This window comes from Pseudorasbora parva, chromosome 23, assembly GCF_024679245.1.
Source record: "Pseudorasbora parva isolate DD20220531a chromosome 23, ASM2467924v1, whole genome shotgun sequence".
In the NCBI taxonomy this organism is placed as follows: domain Eukaryota; kingdom Metazoa; phylum Chordata; class Actinopteri; order Cypriniformes; family Gobionidae; genus Pseudorasbora; species Pseudorasbora parva.
The window spans coordinates 29,639,441-29,664,595 of NC_090194.1; the positions used below are offsets into that span (position 1 = coordinate 29,639,441).

The following is a 25,155-nucleotide window of genomic DNA, read 5'->3' on the forward strand; positions in this document are numbered from 1 at the left end:
GGATGAAGACCGTGAGGGGCTGACGGAGGCGGTGGTGCTGGAGCGAGTGAAGATCTGGTGGGACGGAGAGCTTGCTGCTGTGCCCCTGGGTCGAGGTGGGGTGGCTGCCGTCTGAGAGGGACCAGAGGAGTCGCTTGCGGTGAGCCGGAGTCTGCTGCCGATTTTCTAAATGCGAATTTGTCATTGTTTTGAAGCACACTAGCTTATAGGTAACAGTAAGGTTAACATATTCTCTAGTGGCCTCAACACATTAATAGTCTAAGTTATGTTTTACATTAAAAAGAGAATATTAAAGTGGCATCAAATAATGCTAATGAAGCTTTTGTCAGTACTAACTTCACTTTAAGAGCATTTTTACAATGAAAAATTTATATTCTGAGTAACATTCATCTTTATTTTGTTTCAAACCTGTAAGGCAACTCAAAATAAGATACTTTGAAAAATTGTATAGGAAAGTATGATGACAATTTTCAGTTAAGGTTGAACTAACCCCTTTAGTGATACTTATTTTTAAGTTTTGTTTCCACTGGTCAGTACGTCAGTGTTCATAGATGTGGATATAGTAAAGTAAAACTAATCTCTCTATTTTTGGCTGTAGTTCACAGTAATGTGAGTAACAAGTTTGGAAGTATTAAAATAAAATAATTATGTACTTGCATCATAAGAGTGGGCGGTAGATGGGTTGGTTAGTCTGATCCAGATGTATAAATGAAAGCAGTAAGGAGAGCAGAACAAACTCCTAAAAGGAGGAGACTCATTCATGGCCTATGAGACAGAGAATCATGAGACTCAATACTGCTTTCCTGCCATCAACTCATCATGTATCAAGGGAAAACGGTCCATCCATGAATACAATATCATGTATGTGTTTTTTTCATTGTTGTCAGCATGGACTGTGTTCCTGAACCTGCTGGTGATCATCTCCATCTCTCACTTCAAGAAGCTTCACACTCCAACCAACCTGATTATTCTCTCTCTGGCTGTGGCCGACATGCTTGTTGGACTTATGATGCCTGTGGATGCCATCAAGTTGATTGAGACATGTTGGTACTTTGGAGAAACTTTATGTGACCTGTTTATGATAATCATGGGACTGCTTATCTCAACATCTATTTGTAATTTAGTTTTAGTTGCTGTTGATCGATATGTGGCTGTGTGTCACCCTTTACTGTACCCACAGACAATAACCACAACTAAAACTGTAATAAGCATCTGTCTCAGCTGGTTTTGCTCCTCTACCTACAATATCGGCTATTTAATTAGTGGCAGATATTTTGAAAGTTCCCAAAGACCAGATGTGTGCTATGGAACATGCTATTTAGTAATAAGTTTTCCATGGACATACATAGACCTGTTCTTTTCATTTCTTTTACCTTGTACCCTTATTATAATTTTATATGTGAGGATATTTTATGTTGCACATCAGCAAGTGAATCTTTTAAACTCTCTGATAAAGAGTGGTAAATGTGTAATGGAAGGTTCAGGGAGGAGGAAATCAGAAAGAAAGGCTGCAATGACATTAGGAATCATTGTGACAGCTTATCTGCTTTGCTATATTCCATACTATATATTGTCTGTAACAGGGACGACAGTAATTTCTTCTACCACAATGACATTTCTAATTTGGACTTTGTATGTTAACTCAAGTCTAAATCCTCTTATCTATGCTTTATTTTACCGCTGGTTTAAAATATCAGTTAAACACATATTAACTCTTAAAATATTGGAGCCATCTTCTTCTCTTATGGACATTTTTACAAATTATGAATAATTTAATGTGGGGGTTGATTTTATTATTATTTTGTCCCCAATCACAATTTAAAGATACATCAATAAATGATATACTGATTAATTACTAATGGTTGTTCATCTTTTGTTCATGATTAAGCATTATTTATTGAGATAATGATACTAAAACAACTTTGAAATACATAATTCCATGATTTATGAGTGATAAATAATGTATAAACTAATATCTTATAAACCATCTACAATTGTTCTGTTTGATTTATTTCATGATTCACAATTTTTTTAAAGATAATTTACGACACACTTAGAAATGTTAGCATATCACTTATTAAATCCAGGTTTCTCAACTCTGGACCTCAAGGTCCACTTTCCTGCACAGTTTAGCTCCAACCTTGATCAAACTCACCTGTCTACTCACCTTATTTTGCAAGGTGGAATTATTTTCTGTAAACGTTTAAGACTTACAGATTCATAAGACATTGAATGACAGAGTGCCCCAGTGAAGGAAAAAAAAAGCATGCTAAGTATATTTGCGGCCAGACTAATTTTCAGTATACTTGAAGTGTGTTAATGACTAGTTAACTTGAAGTGTGCTATTTTGAAACAACTAATTATATTTTAAGTAGCCTAAGTATATTTTAGTTGTAAATAAGTTGTGTTAAAGCATAGCTTTAAGTGTACTTAGTGTACTTTTTTGTGCTAAATTGGAACAACTTTCAGTATACTTAGTACACTTTAAGTATAGGGACTAATTACATGCTTAATTAATGATATTAAATGTGCTTTATTTGTATTATAAGTATATTTTATTTATATTATAAGTATACTTTATTCGATCCTCGATTCAATCCTGTGTCCAGCGTGTGTGTGTTCAGTGTTCCCATTTCAAGGGAACTCGAGCTGCATCACCGCTGCGGGAACGCCTCTGTGTGATTGCGTCCTGAAGCACATATGTAAAACAACCAATGAGATGATGGAACGTCATAGGCGGGTGACGTCATTGACCGGAAACTATAAAGGATCCGTGAACACAAACAGGAACCAGCTTCTGTGCCTTCAGTAGCGCTCTGTGTAACCATTGTCTGTCAGTTCGGTATTTTTGTCTTGTAAAAAGAGTTTTTCACCTGCATTTCTCAAAAAACAATATACTGACTGCACACGCATTTAAGTTAAATATGGCAAGCGAACAATCACTGCATGAGAGTTTCCATAAGTGTGTTCATCCCTGCACACGCTACATCACGGGTGGGGATAAACACAACATGTGTGTTGTTTGCCTGGGAGCACAGCACGCTCAGGCAGCCCTCGAGGGGGCTGGTTGCGAGCACTGCAAGTGTTTACCATTAAGAACGCTGCGCTCCCGCCGGGCGCTCTTTGAGGAGGGCGCTTCGGCTCGTATTCCCCGCGGCTCTGGCGGCTGCAGTCGTGGGGTTCGCAATTCGATCTGGCAGCGGGGTTAGAGACGGGCTCTGCCTTATCTCTGCCTTTACCTGCCAGATCCATTGCCTCTACTCAGGGTTTGGAAGCACGCGCTGCGGTTTCTTCCGCCCCGAGTGAGGCATCGATGCTGCAATTATCCATCTCCGAGGAGGTGGATATTGTCAGTATCGATGCAGGTGGAAACGAGGATTCGCCACTTCGTTCCCCTGCTAGTGAGGAGTTGGTGGATGTGTTGAGCAGAGCAGTGGCCAGGCTCAGTCTGGACTGGCCACAAGAAAGAGATCTGGAACGTCCATCTGTTAGAAGCAGATTAGATGAGCATTTCCTTCTCGCGCACTCTGCTCAACCACCACTACATGTGCTTGCCGTTTTTACCCGACCTCCACACTGAGGTGTCGAGGTCGTGGAATCATCCGGTTTCATCCAGAATTTTCAGCCCACAAACATCGACCTATAGTAATATAGTTGGGCTGAAAAGACATGGATATGGGTCGATGCCGAGGGTGGAGGAGACGCTTGCGAGCAATCTCTCTCCCGAGTCGGCATCATCCATTAAAGCCCCGACATTGCCCACCAAGCCATTAAGAGCTACATCGGCTTTGGTGGGCAAAGTGTACTTGGCAGCAGGTCAGGCTGCGGCATGCTTGCACACTATGGCTAGAGTGCAAGCATACCAAGTGAGGAGATCGAAGCTGATGTCATCAGAGAGCTCCGGTCTTCAGCCGATCTTGCTCTCCATGCCACCAAGGAGACGACCAGATCTGTTGGCCGTTCTATGGCAGCCCTGGTGGCCACAGAGAGACACTTGTGGCTGAACCTCACTGACATAAAGGAGAAAGATAAGAGCTTTCTGCTGGATGCGCCGCTGTCTCCTGATGGTCTGTTCGGTGAATCCGTCACTACGGTCAAGGACAAATTTCAGGAGGCCAAGAAACAGTCTGCGGCGCTCCAGCAGTTCCTTCCCCGAAAACCCCAGACTTCTGCTGCTGCTGGGGGGGAGCAGCAGAAACCGAGTACTAGCTCCTCACACCAAGCGCAACAAAAACAGAGCGTTGCCACCCGTACCCCTCCACAAAAGGGGTGGGGCAGGGGACGACACGCTCAGGCGCAGCCTTTGAAGGGTAAGGCGGATCTGAGGACCATCATTATCTCTAAGAAGGCTGCGTCAAAAAGATCCTGATGCCATGGGAGTCAGGGTGGTGAGGGTGGTCCCCTCCGGAGGTAGGCGGTGTTCACCTCAGCATACGGTGCCTGCCTCCCTTCGGTGCCCTCACAGGGTCGATCTGCTAACCCCGCCGCAATGCTGGGGCGCAGAGAGCCCTCGCGAGTCATTCGAGGATGGCTCACACTCTCCCACGAGGGTCTTATTACAGTTGGGCCAGTCGTTCCCTGCCAGTTCGCCGCTTCAGGGCGCTGCGCTCGCTGTGCAGAGTACATCAGAGGCCAGCCTCGAGAGGCTGGTACCCTTAGTAGATTCTTTGGCAGAGTGGGTGAATCTTCCAAATGTATCTCGTTGGGTCCTGCGTATTATAAGAAAGGGGTATGCCATCCAGTTCAGGTGTTGTCCACCCAGTTTCAACGGGGTTCTGCCCACAGTGGTGGGCCCCGAGCAGGCTCTGGCTATGTCTCTAGATGTACAGACTCTTTTGCAAAAGGGGGCTATAGAAAGGGTTGCTCCTCCCAGCGAGATGTTGTTTTTGCTCACATGAGAAAGCTGGGGCGGAGATTGAACCCCAAGAAGAGTGTTCTTTTGCCATCTCAGAGAACTACTTATCTGGGGGTCGTGTGGGATTCGACCACCATGCAGGCTCGCCTATCAGAGCCTCATGTGGGATCGATTCTCTCAGCGTTCAAAGGGGTGAAATTAGGTCAACCACTCACTGTCAAACAGTATCAGAGACTGTTGGGTCTGATGGCAGCAGCGTCCAACGTGATTCCTTGCGGACTGCTGTACATGAGACCGCTGCAGTGGTGGCTCAAGACCAACGGGTTTTCTCTGAGGGGAAATAAGCCTCAGAGAAATAATAAGACCTCTTCACTTTGAGACTTAGGCCTCCGGTTCGCACCAGGGTGCCAGCATGGGACTTAGCCATTGTTTTACAAGGTCTTTCTTTGGCACCTTTTGAGCCAAGTGAAGAAGTTCCTGAAAAGTTTCTCACTCTTAAAGCCATATTTTTGCTGGCTATTTCATCTCTAAAAAGAACTGGAGACATTCAAGCACTTTCTGTGGCTCCCTCGTGCTTGGAATTTGTACCCGGTATGGTTAAGGCTTTCTTATTTCCCAGACCGGGTTATATTCCTAAAGTCCCTACTAATGTTGTGGGGCCGGTAATACTGCAGGTTCTGCCACCCGGAAGTATCCTGGTGCCGATTGTTTACAAACATTCTAAAATGGTCTATTAAACCAACAGCACACTTAAAATACAACGCAAGAAAATATGAGTTAAATAGTTGTTTCTTAGTTGCTCAATGCCTGCAGCCAATCAGAGGCAGAGCTGCTGACGGTACTCGTCTGTATGATGCTCACTCGCGGGAGGTTTCCAGCCTTGCAGGTGAAGTACAATGTTGCGTTACATTATTAATTTAATAAAACACTGACAGGGGAAAGTACATTGCTCATTTTTCGGACCAGTTCAATTACGTCATATCGCTGCGTTGATGGTGACGATAAACTGTTTTGGAATAAAATGGCCTAACGTTACGTGATCCCGAAAAGAACCGGGAAAAGTCCTGCTGTTTGGAGGTAACGTTAAGTAATAAGTAATGTCACTAAACGTGAATAAAAAGTTGAATGAACATGCACCTGACCTTATCTCGTATATTCTGTTAACAGATTGCGTTCTTCACGAGTGTTTGCTGTCAACTGTCCCTGATGATGTGTAAGCGGCCATCAGACACAAGTGTAATGAGCAGCTCATAAAATTGAATATAATGTGTAATTTATATTTATGTATAGAGATGGTCAGTGGAAGTAGTTCAATTGTATGTTTTCCAACATCTTCCAGTGTTCATTTAATGAAAAACATAATTAATGGGGGGGTCACCAAATCGAACTCGAACAGGTCACCAAATCGAACTGAATCGTTCTAAACAGTTCGAACAGGTCACCTGTTCGCACCAAATCGAACAGGTCACCAAATCGAACTGAATCGTTCTAAACGGTTCGAACAGGTCACCTGTTCGCACCAAATAGAACAGGTCACCAAATCGAACTGAATCGTTCTAAACGGTTCGCGTCTCAAATCAGGGCTGATCGCACAAGTTACTGTAGTTATTAACTTTATGACATGAGTGACAGTCTCTCCGACTAGAAATAAACTAATATCTTGAAGTAGATGTTGTAACTCCAATCGTTAGCTGAAGTGAGACATGTTTTGCTGAGAGATCTGATGAACTCACGAGCAGCTGATACTGAACATGCACGTGTAACCGAACGTAGTGGTTCTCGGATCCTCGGATCAGCAGTACAGAATCGAAAACCGTTTCTTTCGGACACGTTCGATACTGAAAACCGATGAGCCGATGAGCTGCGCATGCGTGTTATTGTTTCAGAGGAACGAAATACAGGTTAAGTGTATAAAACTAATCACGTTTGGAAACATCATAACACAGCTGTCTTATCACTGTATTATTTTAAATTTTGGAAACAATGGATTGTAAAACGGTCAAATTAAACATTTATTTGTTTTATCAACAATGCATGATATATTCAGGAACAGCTTTTATCTTATTTAATTTCTAAGTCGATACACATTTTAAAATGTAATCAAAACAGTAGGTTTGATATAGACTATTCAGCTTGCAGCAGTTCGCAGCTCAGCACACACACTGATACAGCGGTTCTCGAGTCAGATCGACCGGGTTGCAATAGTTCTCGGATCACCAGTACAGAATCGAGAACCGTTTCTATCGGACACGTTCGATCTATCAGACATGTTTAATTCTGAGAACCGGTGAGTGGAGATACTGAGCATGCGTGATAGTGTCGTAACCGAACTGTTTCTCTCGGACTGGGACAGCTGATGCTGATAATACATGAGCATGGGTGAACTTAGGATTTGTGTAAGTATTATGTCAATGTAAGTTTATTTAATCCGTGTAAAACACGTTTAATCAGTGTTTGCACGACAGTGGCTGTATTGAGTGCTGTTGCAAAACATAAATGAAAAAATATATCCAAGATGATGATGATGTCAATAATAATTATTACTATACTAAGTTTTGATTACAAATACTTTATATGGATGTGTTTGAATGTATTTTCATCTGCCGGGATGATAGAAATGACGTCATTACGTAAAGACGTAAAAGAACCGGTGATCCGTTTTTTTTTAAAACCGGATCATTGAAACAAACTGTCCGAAAGAACCGGTTCGCGAAAAAGTACCGAACTTCCCATCACTACTGAGCTTTTTACACTGTTAAAGACTTGGATTCCTATCCTAACCTTACCATCGTTGGATGGAGAAAAAGGCAGGTCAAGCAGAGAGGGAAAGGGCAAAGAAAAAGAAAGCGCTCAAAGAAGAAGCAGCAAAACGTTGTAAACTTACTCAGATGTTCAGGGCTTCAAGTGTAGGTCAGTTTTATCTGTAAATACTGTACTTTTTTTCTTTGTTAAATTAGTATTGAACTGCTAGCGAACGTAAGCAGTAGTTATTGTATCTTAAAATACTGTATGCTAAAGGAGATTAATATTATTTAGTGTAAAGTTACTTTAGTAATTTAGCAGATAAATATTCACTTTATGATACTGATAAGTTAGGTACTGGGAACAGGGAGGAGCAGTCCAGACAACAACACAAAACAATGCTTTTCCCATCACATATCACATTGGAAAGGCATTTAGTTTGAATAAAAATGAAGAAAATGGAAATAAAGTGTCTAACGAAATGTTTAATAATAATAAAAGCATTTATTGGGTAGTGTTTGCATAAGTTTCAAGTCAACTGGCTCCGTGTCCAATAAAAACAATACAAATAATCTGTCTTCTTTATTAAAAATCTTCCTTTAATCTTGATTTGTTAATAAATTAAGCGAATACAATAAAATTAATAAATATTACATTAAATCCTAAATATCACGGATGCAGTAAAGAAAACGTGCAACTCCACTCTCTTTCTCATTACTTACAGTCACAGTTCTTATAGGGCCAATTATGTACAATTTTAACATGAACCATATTTCAATGTAAAATTAGATAGTGCACACAAATAAATAAAGTGTACAACCTAAACACAAATACTTAAAGACTGAAATGCACCACATAATTTGCAATATTTGTAATTATAATTAGGGATAGGTGTCCCATTAAGTCTGCATGGTGTAAAAATAATCTATTTTCACTTACTAAAGCTATTTCACTTTGTAAATAGTATCTACAGCTATTTTATTTTGGGAACATATGGACTCATCAGGACTGCCAGTACATAGAGCCTGGGATCTTGTGATCTTGTTAATAATGGCAAGACTTAAAACCCATTTAGATAATTTAACTTAAAACTAATTTAAATGTGAACATTTACCTTGGTTTAAAATGTCTTCAATGTATACTTTACAAAAATGTTTTCTGTTAATAAGCTTATGACACATAAAATACATCTGGTGTCTAGTATGTGAACAGTCAGTTTACAAACTGAGATAAAATAACTATACATTGCTTTTATGAAGTATTTTATGAATTGAAAAAAAAAATATGGATAATCTGTAAATATGTTTAAGAGAGCGGATCCTGGCTTCAGTATTTTAAGAGTTAAGATGTGTTTAACTGATATTTTAAACCAAAAAATAAAATAAAGCATAGACAACAGGATTCATGCATGAATTAGCATAAATAGTCCATATTAGAAATGTCACCGTAGCAGAAGAGATTATTGTAGTACTCATTATAGACAAGATATAGTATGGAATAAAGCAGAGCAGATAAGCTGTCACAATGATTCCTAATGTCAGAGCAGCTTTGCTCTCAGATTTCCTCCTCACTGAACCTTCAGATACATGTTTTCCACCCTTCATCAGAGCATTTATAACTTTCACCTGCTGATGTGCAACATAAAATGTCCTCAAATATAAAGTTATGATCACAGTCAAAGGATATAAGAAATAAAAGACCAGTTCAACAACTGTCCTTGTAAAACCTATTATTAAATAGCACTTTCCATAGCACATGTATGTTCCTTGTGAACTTTCAAAATATTTGCCACTAACCACATATACAATATAAGCAGAGGAGAAAAACAGCATAGACAGATACATTTTATGATTCTAGTTGTGGTTATTTTATGTGGATACAGTAAAGGGTGATGGCATCCACAGGCATCACCTTAAGTCCAATAAGCATGTCGGCCACAGCCAAAGAGAGAATAATCAGGTTGGTTGGAGCATGAAGCTTCCTGAAGTGAGAGATGGAGATGATCACCAGCAGGTTTAGAAACACAGTCCATGTTGACAGCAATAAAAAAAACACATACATGATATTGTATTCATATCTAGAGCGTTTTCCCTTGATGCATGATGAGTTGATGGCAGGAAAGCAGTATTGAGTCTCGTGATCCTCTGTCTTATAGGCCATGAGTGTGTCTCCTATTAGAAGTTTGTTCTGCTTGCTGTGCTTTTATTTATACAGTGTCTGGATAAGACCACCCACACTGATGATGACTAATAAAAATGATTTTCTTCTAATAGTTCCAATACTGGCAGTAAAATGACTTTGCATACTGTACAAAAACAAAAAACAAAAGTAACAAAAACTGTGATGCAGTTGCTGTGGCCCTCTCCATACCAATATATGTTAGTACATGAATATAACAACAGTGATTTATAATCTTGCACAAACATCATAAAAACATATTTAGTGCAACTTTTCTTTTATATGCTGACTTGCTTTATTATAAACTGCAGCTGATGGCCACTAATCAGGGTTTTTCCTGGGTAAAAATTGTCTTTTGGGATGGAAGACAAACACGATCATCCCTTGTACACACAGTACAAAGTACCCCATCAGCTGTAAGCCTAGCAATTAAAATAAATTCAAAGAAACAGTTCACTTTCAGTCAGTACACTACATATTACGTCAGTATTGACGAAATGGGGGTTTCGCCTCTGCTTTATGGACTGTTAACCCTGTCACATGGGGTTGGATTATGAAGGCCAGTATCTCAATGGAGTGGAATGTGCTGATATGGACTGTATGCGCTGTCAAGGGTAGTTGCTGCAGAGACTTTTCTTGTAAATTAATAGAACTGTCATCAAACATCTTTTCTTCAATAGCATTAATTTCTTTTTCACTCCACTCTATAGTCATTTGCATACACATTGTGGAATGAGAAACATATTCTTGACAAAACCCTTTAATATGTATCTTCCTAATCTCCCACCACTGGATAATATCTTCAAATCTGTCTTTTTCTTTTTTCCATGTTTCCCAACAATTTTGAAAAAAATCACAAAAACTTGTATCATTTAAGAGTTTCACATTGAAACGCCAATAGCAGCTCTTATAAGCTTTTTTTTTCTACAGTGATATCAACTATAATTAACTTGTGATCAGAGAAAGCTGAAGGAATGATCGTACTAGACAAAATTCGATTTTTCATATTATTTGATACATAAAAACTATCTAAACGTGCAGCAGAGACTATATTATTGCTGAATTTCACCCAAGTATATTGTTGTATCCCTGGGTTTTCCACTCTCCACACATCAGAAAAATTATATGACTGAATAATGTTTGCTAAAACAGATGCAGCTTTTGGATAAGACTCTTCTCCATTTCTATCCATTGTAAAATCGAGTGTACAATTCCAATCTCCTCCTAAAATAATGTAATCACTATCTTGTTGTTGAGTTAGAAACTGTTTTAATTTGTTAAAAACATTAATTCTATCATTCCCTTTATTAGGAGCATAAACGTTCACAAATACAAAAACAAGGTTACTAATTTCTACTCTCACTACAAGTAATCTTCCTGGTTCCACTTCAATTTTTGATAAAAGTTTTGCCTTTATAGTAGTTAAAAAAAGTATTGCAACTCCTGCACTAGTATTAGACCCATGGCTTAAGCAGCTTTCCCCCTCCCTCCATAAACCCCAATCTACCTCATTCCTATAATCACTATGAGTCTCTTGCAACATGACTACATTAATATTTTTTTAACTTAATAAGTTCTAACAATACATCATTCTTTGCCTTATTTCTCAAACCATTAACATTAAGAGATCCTACCCTTAAGACCCCCATGAGAAGAGATAAGAAAGGAAACCAGTAAAGAAAAAATGAAAAGATACAAGCCATAGTGATTTATTTACTTTTCCCCCTCGTTAGCCTTGCTTTGCTTGACTTTTGTCTTATTGCAGTTATATGCTTTTTGAGGCGGAAACGTTTCTGCTGTGATATTTCTTTGTAAGTGCAGCTTTTTCTTAGCCAGGTCACGGAAGCTACAAACTTTTCTAAGTCTGGAAAAAACGTCCCTACTTCAACTCCCACTTTCCCTTTTGTGCCATCCAGAAATCTATTAATTGCATCAACAGTATACAAGTCCTTTGTCACATCCAAGCCATCTAACCATTGCTCATCATCTCTTGAGCCCTCATCCGTGCATTGAGAAAGTACTTCCAAATCATCACCTTTATCTTCTCCCAACTCCTCCTCTGCCTGATCCATACACTTTGCATCCTGTCCAACAATCTCAGCAGCGTTTAGAGCCTTATCTAATTCACCACTCAGGTCTACATCAGCATTCCCAACATAACTACAACTCGGCTTTTCACTTCTGATATTATTAAAATTTACACTCACCTCATCTGTAGTCTTCACACTCTTTGCTTCAGGTTGCTTTGAACTTTGATTATTCTCCGTATCTCCACTTTCGTTTGTTTGTTCTGATGGCGGCAACAGCTGATCGTTAATTTGTTTATGCGGACAAGAAAGACGTTTATGCCCCAAATCTCCACAATCAAAGCACCTTATATAATCAGTGCTTGCATAAACCATATACGAACTCTCACCATGACTAACACGGAAAGAGATTTCCAATGATTTATCTGGTGTGGTCAAGAACATATAGATCTGTCTTCTAAAAGACAAAACATGCTTCAGCATACTGTTCTTACATCCTAAAGGAATTTATCTAATCGGGCTCGTGATTTTTCCAAATCTTACGAGTTCTTTCATGATCAATTAATTAGGCACGAAAGGCGGTACATTAGAGATAGTGATCTTTGTCGCAGGAGCCGATAACGGAGTCACAGAAACAAAAGTTTCTTTCACCCAAATGCCATTCACGGTTAGTTCGTTAACCAACACTTCTCTGCTCTGTTCATGCGTGACGCGGAGACGATATTATCGAACCCCACCTGTTTGCCCACCACTAAAAGCACATCCTCAACAGTTATACAAGGTTCAGGCACACACCTGCACCCATTACGCAGCGATATTGGTGGCGTTCCCTGAATTGGAGGAGACGCCATACCAGCAAACCATGCCAAACGGCAGGTTTACACTAACAAAAGAACTCTCTCCTTAAATGTAAAACCTACCAGCTAACAAAGGTGAAAAATAAATAAAAGGTAAATTATAGACATAAACAAACAAACCCGAAAAGGGGGGACAGTCGCTCTCACACGTGCAATCTCACGCAACAACCCACTCCCGCGAGAGAGAGAGAGCGAGAGAGAGAGAGAGAGAGAGAGAGAGAGAGAGAGAGAGAGAGAGAGAGAGAGAGAGAGAGAGAGAGAGAGAGAGAAAACAGTATGTTGGAGATATTTTAATGTTATTTGCACTGTGAAATGTTTATACATTTTTCTGTTGTTGTTTAAGGGGCCACTGGATTGGTATTATAGACAATTACCATCCAGAGTAAGGGTAGTGTTGTGGGAGAAAGGGGGATTCATTTAACCTTTATGTGTGGACATGAAATTGTAGTCAGAGCACAAGGTAATTATGGGTAGTGTAGTCTGGAACGCGCATGGTTGCGTGCAGTCGTGCAGCGCTGGATTGTGTGCCGATATGTTCATTGTTTTTGTTACATTCTGTTGAAATGAGTGTTTATGTTCACTTAGAGCCGAACAGCCATATACGCTCACTACTCAAGCTGCGTAGGGCCCCGCAATTTACTCAAGGCCCCGCCTCCCCCTCGTGTCAAAGCACGTCAATCAATGTTGTAAACACTGATGATAAAATTAAGCGGAAATATCCTTCTGGCCACGAAAAGAGGGAAAAAACACAACAAGAGTGAATTGCAGCAACAGCAATCAGGTAAACTTGTGTTCTCTCCTCTCCAAGTTTGATGTCAGCAAATAGGCTAACAGTAGAGTTAAGTTGATGTGCATCTCTCTTCTGTTGTCTTGCTAAGCTGGACAGGCAGGCTATGCATCTCTTGGTCTGTCTAGCTAGCTAATGCCAGTCGCTTTCAGGGCTGTGTTCTGTGTCTTCGTGCCTCAGAAATAAAGTTACGTTTTTTTTTTTTTTTTGATAAACGGCAACGGTGTTTGTTTACTGCAGCTCGGAAAAGATCCGCGTCGCGCATGAACATGCGTTCACATGCGCGTGCACGAAACGAAACGTGTATTTTCCAGCAGAAATATCTGTGTGGATATGTGACGCCCCAACTGTATGTGAAAATGCATTGACGGAAACAATAGTACTTCCATGCCGCTAGAGGGCGCTATGTGAGTGCGGTGGATCGCTATAAAGTCTGCTGCGTGGCACATTAAAACACAGCAAGACCTGATCATACGCACAACTTTTGTCTGTCTTTCTTTCACCTTTGCACAGCTCTGGGCGCTAAACATTTTAACTGATAGCAGATGCAGAGGTCCTGTACCCGTTACAGTTCTTGGGGACTCATCTGGGATCAGCGCCACCTGCTGGAGGGATGGAGCTGATCCAAAAGAATCCAAAGACCAGTTTGCAGTGAATGGGATCCGTGCGGTTGTTTGACTGTTTTAATGGTGATTTCAGAGGTCAGTACGATGGCAAACGAGAGCAGAAGTCTGGTGAGGGAAATCAGGAAAGCTCTCTGCGAACTGTCTGCTGATGAACTCTTCTTTATCGCTAAAAACATCGAACAAAGCCATGAGGGTGAGAAATTGCAAGTAGAACTGGGGAATGAAGAGGGATGTTTTGAGTTTGTAAATGGGTTTTTGTGTAGTAAGAACCTGTTGTGTAGTAGAGAGGATGAGGGAATGGCTGTGTTACTTGATCTGAGAGAAAAAAAATCACAGATTACTCAATCCCAACAAGTGGCAGTACACGAATACAAAGCACATGTCACAAATACAGCTAAAACTCAGTCTCATTATGATCACATAACACCTGACACAAACACAATGACCAGTCACACTGGCTCAGACACTACAGACACTGAATATCAGAAGATGCTGAAGATGTATGACGAGCTAGGCCGGAAAATTCAAGCTACAAGGCCGTATGCTGCACCACCACAGCCCAGCTCTCTCCCACATTCTTCTCAAACTTATCATACCTTGCATAATACTCATGATCATATGTTTAGAAAAGACCTTCCATACCTCTCACGGAGAGAGTTTAAAATTCATGGAGGTCAGATTGGCGACTCTTCTTCTGAAATTAGCTTTAATAGCATATGTTGACAGATTGAAGAGGGTGGACAAGAGCATTTCAGTGAGAGTGAAATTATTAGAGGAGTTTTGAAAATCACTAAGTCTGGTAATTTTAAGGAAATGTTAATGGAGAAAGAGGATAATGCAATGCAAGAGTTGAAAGGACTGCTACAGTCTCATTTTGGGTGATAAGAGTAGCACAGAGCTGTTTCAGAGTCTGATGTGTGCACGTCAAGGAGAAAATGAGAATCCACAGCAGTTTCTGTATCGTGTCATTGGTCTAAAACAGAAAATCCAGTTTTCGTCAAAACAAAGCACAGTTGATATCAGATACGATGCGAAGACCATTCAATAAGTGTTTCTTCACACAGTTTGTCAGGGTCTGGGACCAAAGTATAATGAGATTCGTCGTGAGTTTAAGCAACTTATCGCTGCAGGTGATGTAACTGACGACGTGCTTCTAAGACAGCTTGTAAAAGTTACAAGTGAAGAGGAAGAAAGACAACGTCGGCTACAGTCACTGGCGTAGCCGACAATGAGTAAAATTTACAATGAGTAAAATTACTCATGCTCGTAGTGCTCAGATTGAAAGGGATCCATAAATTAAAGCTGCTGCTACAAATGATCAGACTGCTAGAGAGATTCGCAAACTGATAACTCAAGTAGAGACGCTGACAAATGTTGTTAATTCCTTACAACAAACTAAAACGACAAAACAGCAGTGTCAGTGTATATCAAAAGTTCCTGAGAAAAGAAGACGAGGTTGTTTCAACTGTACTGAACGAGGGAAAGAAGAGACCTGCATTCATTGTTTCGTGTGTGGTGAAGAGGGCCATAGAGCTTTTGGCTGCCTGAAGAGACAAAACAGGTCAATGCTGAACATCAGATCAAAGAGCACCCCACAGACTGCAGTTTTCAAGCCAGGGTCAAACAGCCGTAATTTTACAGTTAATGCTGAATTGTGGAATCACACAGGTTGTACATCAAGGAAACCAAGTGGACGACAAACACAGAACTCTGAGGAGAAGGTTGTTCAGTTTGTTGGAAAGAAGTGCCTACTGGAAGGGGAAATTGGAGGCCATAAAGTGAGCATGCTTCTCGACACCGGGGCACAGGTGAGCATCATTGATCAGAGCTGGAGAGAAAAATACTTACCAACATGTGATGTTCGGCCCTTGTGTGAAATAGTGGGACCTAATGCTGGTCTGGAGGTTTTTGCCATCAATGGTGATGCAATTCCATTCAGTGGATGGGTTGAAGCAGCCGTAAGCTTATCTGGACAGGATGGAAGTCGCTATTCTGTTCAGGTTCCATTTCTGGTGAGTCAGATGAAGTTGGAGAGGCCACTTTTAGGATTTAATGTAATTTCAGAGTTGGTTACAGAACCAGGGGATAGCACAAGCATTCTTACCACTCTGCATTCACTGATGAGTAGTACTGGAAACACTCCAGATGAGTTTGTTGAGGTGTCTGTTGGGTTCATCCGTGCAGATAAAGTATCTGCAGACACTGCTTGAGTGACGGTAGGACCACAGAGCTACACTATTCGGCCTGGGCAAGTGGCTAATGTGAAATGTAGAGTACCTGCTAACTTCAATGTTACAGATTCCACAGTACTGTTTGAACCAAGTGATGAGGTTTCACCTATGGGGAGGCTTGACTTTGGAGAGGGATTGATGGAGATTCAGAAAGCAGGTCAGTCCTACATAAGAGTTCCAGTTGGAAATCATACAAAGCACAATGTGACCATTCCAAAAAGAGCTATACTGGGAGAAATAGCAGCTATTGCTAAGATCATTCAAACTGACTAAGTTGAAACAGGCAGTTCAAACAGTTCAAAGGGAGTGACTTCATTGCAATCAGGGCAATTGGATGACAGAGGTATGCTGTGGAATCCTCCTGTAGATCTGAGTCATCTGAAATCAAGTCATCAAGCAGTTGTGAAACAACTACTTTACGAAGAGTCTGTTGTATTTGCACGTGAGGAGAACGACATTGGGAGCATCCCCAGTCTTCAGATGACGTTGAATTTGAAAGATGACATTCCTGTTCAGAAAGCTTACACTTCAATACCCAAGCCACTCTTGAAAGAAGTGAAGGAGTATGTGCAGGATTTGCTAGCTAAGGGTTGGATAGTAAAATCAAAATCACCTTATGCTGCACCAGTAGTGTGTGTTAGAAAAAAAGATGGTGCACTACGATTGTGTATCGATTACCGACAGCTTAACAAGAAAACTGTAGCTGATCGCCATCCTTTGCCACGAATTCAAGACCTCATGAACACCTTGGGTGGGTACCGTTGGTTCTCCATACTGGACCAAGGAAAGGCCTACCATTAGGGGTTCATGGCTGAAGGATCAAGACACATGACTGCGTTCGTGACGCCTTGGGGATTATTTGAATGGTTACGGATACCATTTGGACTTTCCAATGGCCCAGCCGCATTCCAGCGAAGCATGGAAGAGATGTTAGATTCCATCCGTGATGAGTGTTGTCTACCTTACTTGGATGATGCCCAGCTGGCATTTTAACATTGAGCCACTGTTGAATCAACGTCAGGTGCCAGTGTTGGATAACCGTTGAATTTTGTTTAGATTTTGCAAATCTAATCAACGTTGAAATGGCAACGTCTTTCCAATGTCATGTTTGTCAACATAGGTGAATTTGCCAACATTGAAACAATATTGATTTTAGTTTAGATTTTGCAAATCTAATCAACGTTGAAATGGCAACATCATTCCAACGTCATGTTTGTCAACATAGGTGAATTTGCCAACATTGAAACAATATTGATTTTAGTTTAGATTTTGCAAATCTAATCAACGTTGAAATGGCAACGTCTTTCCAATGTCATGTTTCTCAACATAGGTGAATTTGCCAACATTGAAACAATATTGATTTTAGTTTAGATTTTGCAAATCTAATCAACGTTGAAATGGCAACGTCTTTCCAATGTCATGTTTCTCAACATAGGTGAATTTGCCAACATTGAAACAATATTGATTTTAGTTTAGATTTTGCAAATCTAATCAACGTTGAAATGGCAACATCATTCCAACGTCATGTTTCTCAACATAGGTGAATTTGCCAACATTGATTTAAGTTTAGATTTTGCAAATCCAATCAACGTTGAAATTTCAACGTCACTATAAAGTCCTGCTTTTCAACATAGTTTTTGTTAAACTGTTTTCACTGAAGTATTGATGTGTTCAACAGTTACACCAAACACCTTGAAATGGATACATAAACACTAAGTTTGCAAACACGCACAGTCAGCTTGGAAGAAGCCAATTGGTCAAAGGAAGACCAGGAAGAAGATTAATAAAGACATTTCACTGACGTAGGAAACATGCTTTATTACATAGCTGCAATTGTTCCAACCTTTCACATCAATTGTACACATGTCAAACTTTTACTTTACCCAAAAATTCTGTCATTAAAGGGTTAGTTCACCCAAAAGTGAAATTGAGGTCATTAATGACTCACCCCAATGTCATTCCACACCCGTAGGACCTCCATTCCTCTTCAGAACACAGTTTAAGATATTTTATATTTTAGTCCCAGAGCATTGTGGCGATCCGAATCATTGATTCATGGCTGTTTGAATCTTTATTTGAGGTTTGAAAACAAACGCAGAAGAGAAGCCAATGCTGAATAAAATCGTAGTTTTTGTTATTTTTGGACCAAAATGTATTTTGGATGCTTCAAGAGATTCTAATTAATCCACTGATGTCACATATGGACTACTTTGATGATGTTTTGTCACGTCACAGACAAGGGAAAATGGTGCGAGGACTCAAGTGCAGAAAATAATATATTTATTTATAACAAATAAAACAAACTCAAAACAAAACCCACGAGGGGGAAAAACACACAATAGAATAATAAAATATAAACTTAAACAAACCAACAGAATCACAGGGAGAATGGGAGACGCAGACATTACACAAGGATCCAACACAGACTGACAAACACAAGGAGATTATAAAGGGAACAAACAAGGCAGATAATGAGGGAGAACAGGTGGGGCAAATAAACCAATAATCAGATAACAAGAAGGGCGGGGTTAACAGTAGCACATGCAAGACATGACAAAACCCACATGTGCACACAAGACAGGACAGGCATGTGACATTACCCCCTCCTTAAGGAGCGGCTACCAGACGCTCCACTAGGGACGGGCGGGGCAGACCAGGGAGGGACGGGCCAGGGCGGGGCGGGAGGGACAGACCAGGGCGGGGCGGGAGGGACAGACCAGGGCGGGACGGGCGGGACAGACCAGGGGGGCACGGGAGGGACAGACCAGGGGGGCACGGGAGGGACAGACCAGGGGGGCACGGGAGGGACAGACCAGGGGGGCACGGGAGGGACAGACCAGGGCGGGACAGGGGAAACAAACAAGGAAGGAACAGACAAGGGAGGGGTCAACAAGGGAAACATGGGGAAAACAAAAAGTTCAGGAGGCCATGGTGGCACACAAAGTTCGAATGACCAGGGCGGCCCGCCGAAGTCGGGAGGCCCACAGAGTTCAGGTGGCCGGGGCGGCCCGCAGAGTTCAGGCGGCCAGGGCGGCATGGGTAGAGCAGGGCGCCAGGGAGGCGCGGTGAGAGCAGGGAGCGCCAGGGAGGTGCGGTGAGAGCAGGACGCCTCAGCGGCGCGGTGAGAGCAGGACGCCTCAGAGTCGCACGGAGAGCAGGACGCCTCAGCGGCGCACGGAGAGCAGGACGCCTCAGCGGCGCACGGAGAGCAGGACGCCTCAGCGGCGCACGGAGAGCAGGACGCCTCAGCGGCGCACGGAGAGCAGGACGCCTCAGCGGCGCACGGAGAGCAGGACGCCTCAGCGGCGCACGGAGAGCAGGACGCCTCAGCGGCGCACGGAGAGCAGGACGCCTCAGCGGCGCACGGAGAGCAGGACGCCTCAGCGGCGCACGGAGAGCAGGACGCCTCAGCGGCGCACGGAGAGCTGGACGCCTCAGCGGCGCACGGAGAGCAGGACGCCTCAGCGGCGCACGGAGAGCAGGACGCCTCAGCGGCGCACGGAGAGCAGGACGCCTCAGCGGCGCACGGAGAGCAGGACGCCTCAGCGGCGCACGGAGAGCAGGACGCCTCAGCGGCGCACGGAGAGCAGGACGCCTCAGCGGCGCACGGAGAGCAGGACGCCTCTGCGGCGCACGGAGAGCAGGACGCCTCAGCGGCGCACGGAGAGCAGGACGCCTCAGCGGCGCACGGAGAGCAGGACTGCTCAGGGGCGCAGGGCGCCTCAGCGGCGCAGGGAGAGCAGGGCGCCTCAGCGGCGCAGGCAGGGCGTTGGGGAAACTTCTCCAGTCCAGCAGTATCCACCGGCACTGGGACCACCGGAACACGATCTGCCGGAACTGGGACCACCGGAACACGATCCACCGGCACAGGGACCACCGGAACACGATCCACCGGCACAGGGACCACCGGAACACGATCCGCCGGAACTGAGACCACCGGCACACGATCCACCGGAACTGGGACCACCGGAGCTGCCTCCGGGGCTTCGGATAAAGCCCTGTGCTCCTTCCACGCATGCAGGACTGCCACCACAAAGCATCCCATCACAGCCCTCCAGGCCGTCTCCGGACTCGGGACCACCGGAACGGAGTCCACCGGCACAGGGACCACCGGAACACGATCCACCGGCACAGGGACCACCGGACCACGATCCACCGGCACAGGGACCACCGGAGCACGATCCACCGGCACAGGGACCACCGGAGCACGATCCACCGGCACAGGGACCACCGGAGCACGATCCACCGGCACAGGGACCACCGGAGCACGATCCACCGGCACAGGGACCACCGGAGCACGATCCACCGGAACTGGGACCACCGGAGTGGTGGATGACACCCTGTGCTTTTCCCAAGCATGCAGGACTGCCACCACAAACCCTCCCATTACGGCCCTCCAGGCCATGTCCGGACTCGGGATTCCCGGACTCGGGACCCCCGGAACTGGCACCGAGGGAGAACTTCTCTGCTGAGTCCTCATTGTAAGGTTGGATCCTTCTGTCACGTCACAGACAAGGGAAAATGGTGCGAGGACTCAAGTGCAGAAAATAATATATTTATTTATAACAAATAAAACAAACTCAAAACAAAACCCACGAGGGGGAAAAACACACAATAGAATAATAAAATATAAACTTAAACAAACCAACAGAATCACAGGGAGAATGGGAGACGCAGACATTACACAAGGATCCAACACAGACTGACAAACACAAGGAGATTATAAAGGGAACAAACAAGGCAGATAATGAGGGAGAACAGGTGGGGCAAATAAACCAATAATCAGATAACAAGAAGGGCGGGGTTAACAGTAGCACATGCAAGACATGACAAAACCCACATGTGCACACAAGACAGGACAGGCATGTGACATGTTTTTATTCCCTTTCTAGACATGGACAGTATAGTGTGCATACTGCATTATGCTCTGGGACTAAAATATAAAATATCTTAAACTGTGTGTGAAGATGAACGGAGGTCTTACGGGTGTGGAACAACATTAGGGGGAGGAGTTAATGACATCAATTTCATTTTTGGGTGAACTAACCCTTTAAATCACTCGCCTTGTCGTTCCACACCCGTAAGACCTTCGTTCATCTTCGGAACACAGTTTAAGGTATTTCATATTTAGTCCGAGAGCTTTCTGTCCCTTCATTGAAAATGTATGTACGGTATACTGTCACTTTTTATGTTGTTGTTATTTTTGGACCAAAATGTATTTTCATTGCTTTCATTGCAAAAATTCTATCCAACCCACTGATGTCACATATGGACTACTTTGTTGATGTTATTATCTTTATGGTCCTTCTGGACATGGACAGTATACCGTACATACATTTTCAATGGAGGGACAGAAAGCTCGGAGTAAATTTAAAATATCTTAAACTGTGTTCTGAAGATGAATGGAAGACTTACAGGTCTGGAACGACATTAGGGTGAGGAGTAAATGACAGAATTTTCATTTTTGGGTGAACTAGCTTTTTTTAACCCTTAAAAAAAACGGGCAACATTAAACACAGCTGGTTAAGTTTTCCTTTCTTGTTACTTCTTTCTGCTACCGCCACCAGTCCTCTCAGGTGCATATTTCAAGTCTTTGGCCATGTATTCGTCTACTTTCATTGACTTTAAGCTCAAGACCGCATCTGATGAGAAAAACAAAAAAAACAGATCAGTATTAGCAAACACTACTCTCTCAAATTAAAATATTTAGCAAATATCAACTTTTGTGGCATTGCCAATGATCAAAGTATATAAATTAGTATTGATCAACATGCAAAGTCATTGATAATCATGTGCTTGAGCGAGCAACAAAAGGCAGTTGGTAGTAACCCTTGCTGCAGGTAGAGAAGTTAGTCTAGAGCCCAGAATGGAGTATTTTATATATATAAAAGTTTGGACACATTACTATGTGTAATGTTTTTGAAAGAAGTTTCTTCTGCTCATCAAGCCTGCATTTATTTGATCAAAAATACAGAAAAAAATGTAATATTGTGATCTTATTACAATTTAAATATTTGGTTTTCAATTTATTATATGTTAAATTACAATTTATTTCTGTGAAAAGCTGAATTTTCAGTATCATTCCTTCACCGTCACATGATCCTTCAGCAATCATTCTAATATTCTGATTTATTATGAGTGTTGGAAACAGTTCTGCTGCTTAATATATTTGATGAATAAAAGGTTTAAAAGAACTGCATTTATTCAAAATAAAAACATATTATAATATAAATCTCCTTTACTATCAATTTAACACAGTGTTTCTCAAACTTTTTCAGCCCAAGGACCACTTTATCTTCCAATTTTTTTCTGAGGACCACCTACAAAATCCCACTCTAACACGCCCCCCAAAACCAACAAAATAGGAAGGATAAGCTAAATTTAAGTTTAATATGCAACTGTTTCAAGTCAAAAACGAATCATTCAAACATAAATGCAATAATTTGATCAGAAATTATTATATACATTTTATATATAAAAAGTCTTCCACATAAACCTGTATTTAAATTTTACAAAAATGTAACAAAAAAAAGTTAAGGGTTAACGTTAGTTACTTTCAGATTCAAATAGATGGTTGGGTTAGGTATGGGGACAACTTAACGTTAAAGGAGACTTTCAGGTCCAAATCTCTGAAAAAAAAAGAAGTAAGAAGAATGTGACGTGCTAAAGATGTATAGATATTCTTATGCCTCTCCCTGATTGGGTAACGGTAGTACAAGACAAAAACATTCAAACTGATCTAATATGTATAACGTTAGCTTCATGGAGCGTACACACATACACGCCGGTGGAACGACGGACTAACGGCAGTTCGCGGTTAAACTAGTCTGCCCGTAACGTTACACTTAACGGCGGTTCGCGGTTAAACTAGTCTGCCCATACGTCTACACACACACAGAACGGCGTTTGACAGTTAGCTAGCACTAACTACGGTTCGCGGTTAAACTACGTTAGTCTGCCCATATAAACACATAATTAATTAACACAATATGTATATGGACCAGAGTCAGGCACACTCAACATTTATTTAGGAATTTTCTAGTTATAAAATGTGACTTCAAAAACTTTGCTTACCGTCTGAGCTGTTATGCCCAAATTCAGTCGAATCGGTCCAGGTCAGAACCTGCGAGGCTGACGATGACGACACAGACCCACTTCGCGCACGCGCAAGCAGGTGTTGTGTGGAACCGTCAGAGCCTATTGGCCTTTGTGTGATGGACAGTCGCCGTCCTCCAATCAAGCCATACATCTTGTATTCGTGTGTGTGTGTGTGTGTGTGTGTGTCCGTCCATATGTGTGTCTATATATATATATATATATATATATATATATATATATATATATATATATATATATGTGTGTGTGTGTGTGTATGTTTGTGTGTTATTTTTTTAATTTTAAGCGGTCTGTTAATTTTTTTTCCAGAGCTGTGTAGGATATATATATAGCTCTGGAAGAAAAATTAAGAGACCACTTAATATAAAAATTAACTTAATATATACAACTTAATATATAAAAATTAAAATGCACCAGAATGCAGGAAATCACATCTACAAAATTTAAAATTGTATGGGGGAAATGTATATCCCCAGACCCCCACACAAACAGCCCCACATATAATATTTTCACCAGCCACCACTGCATATATTGTTCTTGTATGGAATGACTTACCAAAATGATCAATCGGACTTGCTGTCAAAGTAAGCCATAAGATGTAGAAAGTGCTCAACAAACGTTTAATTCAGAGTTGATATTTCAACGTTGTATCATTATTCATGTATCAACTCTTTTTCAACAGTTAATTGATCAGCATTGTTTGGACGTTGTTCCAGCGTTATTTTTCTACTAAGATATTTCAACAAAAATTTTAAAAGTCATAGTTGAAAAAATAATGTTGATTTGACGTACAACTCAAAACTTGTTGATATTTCTATGTTGAATTCTTAGTGAGTTAACAACACCAATTCAACTATTTGGTGTTCAACGTTGTTTTGACGTTGAAACAATGTTTTTTCATAAACTGACATTATTTCAACTACATTTAAACGTTTAATGTCAGTTGAATGCCAGCTGGGTGTACTGTGTTTTGCCAAAACTTTTGAAGAGCATGTAGAGAAATTGCGAGTTGTGTTCAGAGCTCTGCGACAGCATGGAGCAAAGCTACGTCCAGCTAAGTGTGAATTGTTTAAGCAGGAGGTCCGGTACTTGGGTCGCCTTGTGTCTGAAGATTGAGTAAGAGTAGATCCAAAAGATCTGGAAGCTGTGAGAGTACTCCGTGACAAAACACCACAAAACGTTGGAGAAATCCGCCGTCTTGTAGGATTCCTAAGCTACTATCGAAGCTATATTCAAGATTTTGCTCGGCTGGCAAAACCAATTTATGAGCTGCTTCAGGGCAGTGCGTCAGAAAGTCCATTACCAGTGAATCGGATGAAGGAAAGGAAGAGAAGTCCACAGTTGCCATCTCGACATCTGGTAATGTGGGAAGACAAGCATCAGCAAAGTTTAGACACTCTTATTGACATGCTGACGAATCCGCCTATCTTTGCATATCCTGATTTTGATACCCCATTTGTACTACATACAGATACATCAGAAAAAGGATTGGGAGCAGTACTGTATCAGAGACAATAAGAAAAGTTACGAGTTATCGCATATGGATCGAGAACCTTTTCACCTGCTGAGAAGAACTACAGACTTCATTCAGGCAAGCTGGAGTTTCTTGCATTAAATGGGCTGTGTGTGAGAAGTTTTGTGACTATCTCTATTATGCCCCGAGTTTCAACATTTACACCGACAATACTCCGCTCACTTATGTGATGAGTTCTGCAAAGTTAAATGCAGCTGGTTAT

General features: G+C 41.8%; 1 protein-coding gene across 1 annotated transcript; it reads left to right on the forward strand.

Annotated features, from left to right (window-relative positions):
• Positions 1-745: 745 nt before the first annotated feature.
• On the forward strand, positions 746-1,771 carry LOC137062522 (trace amine-associated receptor 13c-like). The gene has a single exon (XM_067433395.1). The coding sequence runs from the start codon at positions 761-763 to the stop codon at positions 1,769-1,771; it is 1,011 nt and encodes a 336-aa protein (XP_067289496.1). The 5' UTR covers positions 746-760.
• The last annotated feature ends 23,384 nt before the right edge of the window (positions 1,772-25,155 follow it).